General features: G+C 45.2%; 1 protein-coding gene across 1 annotated transcript in view; it reads right to left on the reverse strand.

The window, feature by feature from the left end:
* The window catches only part of F13A1 (coagulation factor XIII A chain), a 163,757-nt gene extending 155,791 nt beyond the window's left edge, over positions 1 to 7,966 (reverse strand). The window contains exons 1-2 of the mRNA XM_040645023.1: positions 7,810 to 7,966; positions 5,716 to 5,863 (exon numbers count right to left, since the gene is read on the reverse strand). Of these exons, the coding sequence (XP_040500957.1) occupies positions 5,716 to 5,845 (130 nt within the window). The 5' untranslated portion in view covers positions 5,846 to 5,863; positions 7,810 to 7,966. The remainder of the gene's footprint in view (positions 1 to 5,715; positions 5,864 to 7,809) is intronic.
* Between the last annotated feature and the right edge of the window lie 818 nt (positions 7,967 to 8,784).

The raw sequence follows: 8,784 nt of genomic DNA on the forward strand, positions 1-8,784 counted from the left end.
GTTTTTGTTTAACAATAGATCCAGTGATAAGCAAAATTGCCCTGTGTAATTTCTTAAAATGAAAATCCATATTAAATAATTTAAACCAAGGAAAACATTTCATTTAAAAAAATAAAACTTGAGGGATGCCTGGGTGGCTCAGTCGGTTAAACATCTGACTCTTGGTTTTGGCTCAGGTCATGATCTCAGGGTCGTGAGTTCGAGCCCTTCATTGGGCTCTGCACTCAGCATGGAGTCTGCCTGAGATTTCCCCTCTCTTTGTGCACCTCCTACTGCTTGTGCTTTCTCTCTCTTTCTAAATAAAGAAAATCTTAAAAAAAAAAAAACTTGACCAAAATATGGAAGATTAAAAGCAGTGCTTGAGAGTTTGAGAGTTTGAAGAGCTAATGTTCTAGACTGTAGTCAAATGGACAAGACATATGGAAGGGTAATAGGCAGGGTGCTTTATCCTTTAAAGGTAGAAGGAAATGACAGCCCTATTGCCCTCCTCCTAGTGTAATCTGATAGCTCTCCAGATCTGCTAGGGGGGTGAGTACTAAGGAACAAGGTGAGGTCCCAATACCACTAATTAAACATTTCTTTCATTGCTCAGGGACAGTCACCCACACAGCAACCTTTGTATTTGGTGTTTACAATACCTAATAATAACAAGGGCTCTACAGATGTTGGTCATAAAATACAAGCATAGATATACAAATATCATAGTTCTTTCTATTGTCCATTTTGCTTAGTGTTATTCCTCTTCATGCAGTAAACACTCAGTAAACATTTATTAAGCTGGCATATTGATTTCTGGTTTTTTTTATTGGATTAACAAGACATAGTTTAGATTGAAAGAGGCCTTCTCATCATCCAGGCTCCATTTGACACAAACAGGAAATGAATTTGCTTCTCCCTGTCCAAGCCCAGTTCCTGGCAAAATGGAGCCACTCATTGCTAAGCTACTTTTTGTTTTTTTAGAGATATTGTAGCTGGAAGTTGGCAGCTTGCTCTTTCAAAGTGACAGCTTTCAAAAAGTCTACCTAACACAATTTAGCCTAATTCCAAACACACCAGAAAATGGACTGTTAAAAAAAAAAAAAAATCTCTCCTCATGAGCCAGCTGCCTCCCTGTCCTCCTACCCTTTCCCTAATAGGAAAAAAAGTAGATTATTTTCTCCTTAGGTTGTAAAAATATTCTTCCGAGAATGATTATACCTGTCACAGATGGAATCTTGAAATAAGTTAAATGTTTAGGTTCATATCCTAGGAATTCCCTAGTGAATTGAAATCTCCATGCAATCTTTGGTAATATTATTACCAAACTGTAGGCATACTGTCCATGAGGAAGTAGGTCTGTTTATTGTTGAAACAACAGGATAAAAGTTCCTCTCTCATATTTCCTTTGGATACCCCAAATTTCAAAGTACCATTAATTAGAATGATTAAAAACATTTTCCTAAGCAGCTTATTGTTTTTTAACTGTTGCTATTCAAATGTCCTGTACCGTAAAATGTATAAGAAATGCTCAGCTGCTCAGAGGAAACTAGAATAAGAAGTGAGACCAGCATCTTCTCCAGGGATGGAAATCTGCCTGGTCTACTTCTCCTCTCACCGGAAGTATCTCAACAGCCTCCAAATGTATTTCCTTCTCTCCATTTGCTCCTCATCATTGGAATTACCTTCACAAAACATAATTCTGATTACATCATTTCGCTATTTAGAATCCTTTGCAAGTCCTCCTTTATCTGCAGGAGAAAACTTGAGGTCTCAGGGTACCTGCTGTAACAGGTACCTGCCTACTTTTCCCAGGCTAATCCCCTCCTTGTCCCCATTACCTGATATGTACTGTTCCCTCTGCTAGAAATGCTGTTCCCATGCACTTGTCTGCCTGGAAGACTCCTCTTCATCCTCTAAGATGCAAATCAGATGGCTTTTCATCATAAAGCCTTCCTCACCCTCTTTCCCACTGTCCCCAAACCATGTCATTCCTTTCTCTGTTCTTTCACTGCAATTGGCATAATTTCTGTGACAGTATTTGTTGCACTGAATTGCAATTATATTTTCCGTGTCTATTTCATCTAGTAGATGGAGAGCCGCTTGAAGCCAGGGATTGGCTTACTCATCTTTGTGTCCTCAGAGAGAACGTAGCATACTTCCTGACACATAGGTGGCAATCATTAAATGCTTTTACACAAACCAAATGAAAGAATGAATTGGTTCTATACAATATCATTTCTTTGTCATACATTAAATGCCTTTCTAATTCTTTCAAAAACCCTCAATCCAGAGAGGTTAACTCTGCACAAAGGAGAGAGTGATAATTAACTAGTTAATTAGTTGCTTTGGCTCCGACAGGGGTAGGGTTGGAAGGAGGAGAGATGTTCAGAAAGGAACAAGACCTCATTAGGCTGAACGATTCTAGATCTCTCCTGCATTTGACTTTTTTAGAGATCCAGAATTGCTTTCCAGTTTGAATTCATCACATTAGATCTGCCAAATAAGGATTATAATCACTACTGCAAAGGCTCACCTGTGGTTAATAATGCAGACTCAAACCAGACCGAGAATATAAGACTATCTTCCAGAACGTTATGTCTCCTGCTAAAATAACCTTTGAGACCAGGAAAGCTGTAGAGAGATTTCCAGAAACAACCACTGAACATTCAGAACAGTCTATCAGGAAGAGATGCAAATCCAGCAATCTAAGGAGATTTTCACATACTTTAATTGGCTACAGCTGAGTTCAGAAGGAGGCATTAAGACCCTTAAAACACATGAGGATGTCAAACATCACCACTGACTGGCTGGTCCCATTTCTGGGGTCTCATTGTCATCTTAAATATTTCCTTTTTCTTTTTTAATATCATGCTTCTGTATGGGAAGAGCCTTATGTGAGTTTATACATTTGAAATGCAGGCTAAAGTCATTCTTAACCAAATATTTACAAAAGCTGTGAATTAAGGGTACCATACACACTCAGTGTACACTATATATATTGACCGCCACAGGACTATTGGAAATGAAAAATCTGTCATTTATTCTTTTCCTCCTCTTGCCTCCCTGCCTTAATAATTTTGGCAAGAGCAGCTTGCTGAAGGGACACTTTTGGGAAAAGCTTCCATTGAAACAAATGAGGAGAGCTTGACTTAGGGTTTTGTGAGCCAAAGCTGTCCTTAGACAAGGGCTCCAGGAGCTTCAAGCCCTCTTGGACCCCCCCTAGGGGTCACTGCATAAACTGCCAGAAGACAGCAGCTAATCACACGTGACAGCCTTGGCAGGGAATGACTTGGGAGAAACGCATGTATTTTGTGTCAGAAAACCAGCTTTTGGCACAAGTAAAGAGAAATATGAAATGTAAAGGATAAATAGGAGACAGTTCTTGATCACGTGGTTTGTATACTGGTATTTTTCTTCTGTTCTACTCATCTAGGACTTTCTCCATGAGCCTGGGTTCAGAGACCCTATCCTCACGGTGTGTAGTACTTAGCTCACCTGTGGGAGACAGATTAAATAAAGGCATGTTTTTAAAACCTGGAACTGGCTATTAATAATAAGATTATGATGACTCTAGTCCTGATGAGTCATTCAATTCTCAAGTGATTGTTCATTCATTCTACAAATAATCATTGGACACTCACGTTCCTCTGCCAGCGCCTGTAATAGGTATCCCAGAATGTCACTTGGGCTGCGGACACAATGATTGCCAAGCAAATGATGACTGATTTTTCAAAATAATTCCCCACCCGTGCCTCCAAAAATAAATACACAGAATACAGTAATCCTAGATTTTTTAAAAATCAAACTACCTACTGAAGTTCTCTGGTAGTTTTGATTTCTTATTAGCAACATTTTGTTCAGATTTCGGATATACAGCCCCTGCAGGCTGTTATGTGTTCCCCTTAGAAACAAGTGTTCACTGGGGGTGGGCTCCTAACCTTTGTAGGGTATGATAACTTGCACATTCTGAATCAATGAGCATTTGTGGGTGAAATCAGGTGTCTCATAGGTACTAGTCATTTCATCATCACGGCAACTGTGAAGTAAGTATTGATTCCATTTTCTTGATGGAGAAACTGAGGCTCCCCTGGGTGGCAAAGTGAGTAAGGGACAAATCTGGAACAAGAACCCAGTTCTTATGAGTCCTGAACCAAGGGGCTTTTTGTTACATCTCACTGCCTCTGTTCATATTTCTTCTCACTGATCCTATGTCCCTTTCTCTTTCTGTTCTTCCTGCCCACTTTTTCCTAACCTTGGCCCCCATTCCCCAGGGTCAAGAGTCTTCTCTGCCAGAGGGGATTTTGCTAAAAAACTGAATACACCAAGGTATAGTAATTTGCTTATAATTGATAATTTGACGTCTGCATGCTTTCCCATTCTATTTGCATTCTTAGAAAGAAAAGAAAAGGAAAGGAAAGAAAAGAAAGGAAAGGAAAAGAAAAGAAAAGGATAAACCCAAGATTGGGCAGTGAAGGAATGAACATCAACTACTTGCTTTGACCTCAGTTTCCCCACCTTATAACATGGGGATTTAGATGAGTTGATTCGCAAGTCCGTTTTAACTCAGTTCTGTGGCTCTAATGGCAGCGTTGTAAGGAGGGCAGCACCGCAATGGGAGAGAGAGCTCAGAACTACGAGTTCACAAGTCTGTCTGGACCCTTCCACCCAACTGAAGAAGCCCTGCTGTGAGCTCCCCCCTCCAAATTTGGATGGTCCTTAATGCATGGTACTAGATACCTCTCTGTTTTCACAGTTGAATATCAAATCATCTAGACATGATAGTAACACAATCAAACCTGTCCACAAGTTGCAGGCAGTTCTCTGATTTGCTGAACTTGTTAATAATCAGCATTGTTCTTTCCCTTTGCTTTCAACTGCTGATGTCTTTCTGAGGAGGCAGATTAACCATGCACCACAGGGCGATCTGGGCACCTACTCCCAGCAAGTGGGTGTTTACCTCCCAGGGAAACTGAAGGCACAGTACCTTCAGGAGCAGAAGTGGGCTTGCTGCATGAGTGCTACCAGCGAAAAGTGGTCCCTGCAAGATGCCATTCAGGGACATGACTCTGAATGTCCCTGCTGTGGCCCAAGGGAATGGCGTCTGTGTCACCAAGCCATTGCTGGCACCTGGGCCCCATCACAGTTGACAGGGCTGAGTGGAGGTCAGCTGCTGGCTGCTCCTCCCAGAGCAGGTCTCTTGGGATCAGTGGAGGCGAGAGCAGAGAAAGCAGCTCGCCTCACCTGCTCACCAGGCTGCTCTGGAGAGAAATAGAGGGCTTCCATCTCCATTACTGTCAGAGTCTGGCATCTTTTGCCAGCTCTGAAATTCACAGCAATGGAGAGAGGAGGGAGGAGGGAGAGGGAAAGAGGCACAAGCCAGACAATCAAAACAGCCACAATATTTTGGAAGTGGAAACTTCCAGCTAGAGAATATTTTTAAAAACAGAACAGTAGCTCTGGAAGAGGCATCCACTGAGCCAATGCCCTTGTTTTATACAGGAAATAGCTAAGAAGTAGAAAGACAAAGTTACTTCCCTGGGATCACAAAGCTATCAAGTGGCAGAACTGGGACAAGAATCTGGATCTTGGGGCTTTTTACCACTCAAAAGAAGGCTTGGGAGGCTTTTCTTTAAAACCAGACACTGGCAGGGGAGCCGCTTTTGTGGGAGCCTGCGGAGACAAAGGGTGCTGACCCAGCCAGCACCTGCAGGGAGAAGCAGGTGGCGGACCCTGTACCTTGCAGGTTGACGCCTCGGGGCACCAGCCCCTGCAGCTCCACAGTGGGAAGGTCATCCTCTGCCGCATTGGAGGCATTGCGGGGCAGGGCTCTCCTGCCTCCAAATGCAGGCTCGGAGGTCTCGGACATTCTCAGCTTCACAAGCTCCTTGTGGGGGAGAAAGGGAGACACAGAAAAGGAATGGGAGGCGAGTTACATTTGAGACAAGGATTCAAAAATAGAGAGGCAGACATATCTGTGTGGGATACAACACATTTTGAGTCTCACATAAATAAAACTTGAGAAGTGGCAGTAAGGATTAGTCTAATGATGGAGTATAGTTCCCCAAGGATCTCGGGGAGATTTCTTGTTTGTCAAAACATATGGAAAGCAGAAGAAAAGGGGCTTATGTGAAGAAATGAAAAATGTGAAAGATTTTAGAGAGCAAGGTTTTTTTCCCCCTCATTACCCCTAAAGGCAGTCTCTTTGTAAGAAACGTTTAACGTTGTATGCCTGTGCATATGTCTCTTTCATATAGATTTAGGAAGCCCTAAGTCACTTTTAGGAATAAAGTCATCCAACCACGTCCAGATAAGTGGCATCCTCCAAAGCATTCATTTTTGCAATTTCATTCGACCAATATTTAATGAGGGCCTACTATGTGCCAGGCTGAGATCTGGGTACTCAGGATACATCAGAGAACAAAACAGGGGATTATTGACCTAGAGAGCTTCCAGTCCAGTGAGGGTTAGGGTGGAGGCCACACTTTGCAGAAGTAAACAAAAAAGGGTGTAAGAGTGTGGCAAGTGCTTTGGAGCCAGGACCACACAGAGGAGGAATCTGGGCGGGTGAAGGGGGTACATTGCAATTTTAAATTAGGGCTATAAATAGCCTTTCTCTAAATGTGCCTAGTCAGTGGTGCTTACACTGCCTTTGCTCCAAGCCTGCTTCCCCTTCCTCTGGAGTTTGTGCAGGCGAGGAGCCAGCTTAAACACCACATACCTCACTGTCAGACCCCAATCAGTACTTGTTGACCAACTGACCAAATAAAGGGAGCCCTTGTTTCTGGCCCAAATGGAGCTTTCCCCTTGATCACCTGGGTCACCCAGTCATGACTCTTGGATATTTGGCTCTTTTCAAAAACCAAGCACACCCTCAAAAGATGAAGAGCCTCTACCATAGAGGCAACCAGAGTGCTCAGACTGTTCCAGAAACATGTTGAGCAAAGGCAACACAGCTGGAGACAAGAGAAGCACTTTCTAGGGTATTTGGTCTGGGGAGGAGACAGCAATGTTTGCAAGTATAGAGTCTGAACAGGTTTCCATAAATACCTACAGACATATTTACACAAAGTCTCTAGGGGGCTGAGGGGACAGGGAGAGAGGGTTAATGGTGGAGGGAAGGTAAGAGAAAGCAGTCCCCTGAAGATAAATAACCAGGGTGGGCTTAGGACCCCTAAGGGAGGGGAGGGTTTGGGAGAGAACAGAGTAGAGCACTGCGGTAGCCTGTTGGGAGAGAGAACCAGAAAGCAGAGAGCTGGGGAGCCCCAGGTGCTTGCCAGGTAAGAGGAGCCTGTTCAGGTGAATGCAGGTGGGCAGAAGCACCCCCTTCTTCACCGGTCTGGGCGGGGGGAGCAAGGGCTCAAGTTCAGCTCTTGCATCAGGGGAGAGGGAAAGGGGTGCACAGGGATGCAGAGCCAAGCCAAGCAGGTATTCTTACCTGGCCCTATATCCCTCTCTCTCTCTAAACTTTAGTCTCATCCCTCCACAGTTTGCTCCCCAGAGGAGAGGGGAACTCCCTTGGGGGAGCACTCCCAAGTCTCTCATTCCTAGCTGGTGGCTTTCTTGCAAGCAGCGGCCATCAGGGAAGCTGGAAGGAGTACCTGAGAAGTCCCCGCTTGGACGGCAGTGGGGCTGGGTAGGCGTGGAGATGGGGGCCCTGAAGGGCAGTGGGCAAGTGCGGGCGCCTCTGACCCCTGTCCCCGTACCCGGAGCAGCTGCCTGAGGGATCGCTGGAAAACTCTAGTGCAGGGGGGCGGGCGCAGCGGGGCCCCTCGGCTCCGGCTCCCGGGTGCGGGTTTGAGGCGAGGCCCGGCAGGAGGGGCGGCTGCTTACCTGTGGTCCCCGCAGGAGGGGCCCTATCGCAGGCTGGCTCTGTGCGGCTCAGGGGTACTTCCTCAAAAGGACTCAGGAAAAACGACAGGAAAGTTGGCTCTTAAATAACTTCCTAACAGCCCCCACCCTCCTCCCCGTCCCACAGGGTTTTCTCCTCCCCCTTCTTGACAGCTGGAGCAAACAGAGCAGCTTCTAGGACTTTCTACTTATTTCTGCCATCCTGCCCTGTTATTCTGGCACGAGCCCCTCCTCCCACCCACGCCCCCCCTTACTCCCAAGTTACCAGCCCTGCTTCTCCTCACCATCCCCACCTCCAGTTCTGCCGCCCTTCTCCAGCACCCTGCGCACCCTGCCCCCCTCCCTTTCCTCAGAGGGGCTGGAGGGGTCTTCCTCCGCAGGGCAGTGTCCCCCCTGGGGATTCTGAGGTTGACCGCTTGGATGAAGGGTGGGTCTGCCCTCTGGCAGACAGGTCCACAGACAGCTGTGACCATGCATAAAGCAAGAGCAACGTGTCCTTCTTGTGTCAATAAGGCTGAGGGGGGATGGTCTGCGTTCTTGAAACATCCGTGGGAGCGTCAGCCACCACCTAACTGCAAGACTTCCCACAGGAGGGGAGGCCCAGCCCTGGGGAAGATGAGTAAATCACTTTAAGTGTCACAAAAATTAGAAAATAATCACCTTTCCCCCCCCTGAAAACCATTTTGGTTTATCTCCAAATAACTGGAGAAATAGAAAAGAAAATTTTTCTTCTATGTATATATATTTTTTTGAGTCTTTGTATTTCTAAATACTCCTATTTTCAGACATGGCTATTTTTAACCTTCTTTACTGTCTTCAAATTTCCAACCTTGTCCCTTGATCTAATTTCATGGCGTGGTGGTGGTGGTGGGGGGAAGACACCATTGGTTAGGAATTCTCTAAATTTTCTTCTACCAATCTATGAACTTGTCTGCAAACTTACCCATCTTTTCCCTC

Source organism: Ursus maritimus, unplaced genomic scaffold, assembly GCF_017311325.1.
Source record: "Ursus maritimus isolate PB19 unplaced genomic scaffold, ASM1731132v1 scaffold_30, whole genome shotgun sequence".
Lineage (NCBI taxonomy): Eukaryota > Metazoa > Chordata > Mammalia > Carnivora > Ursidae > Ursus > Ursus maritimus.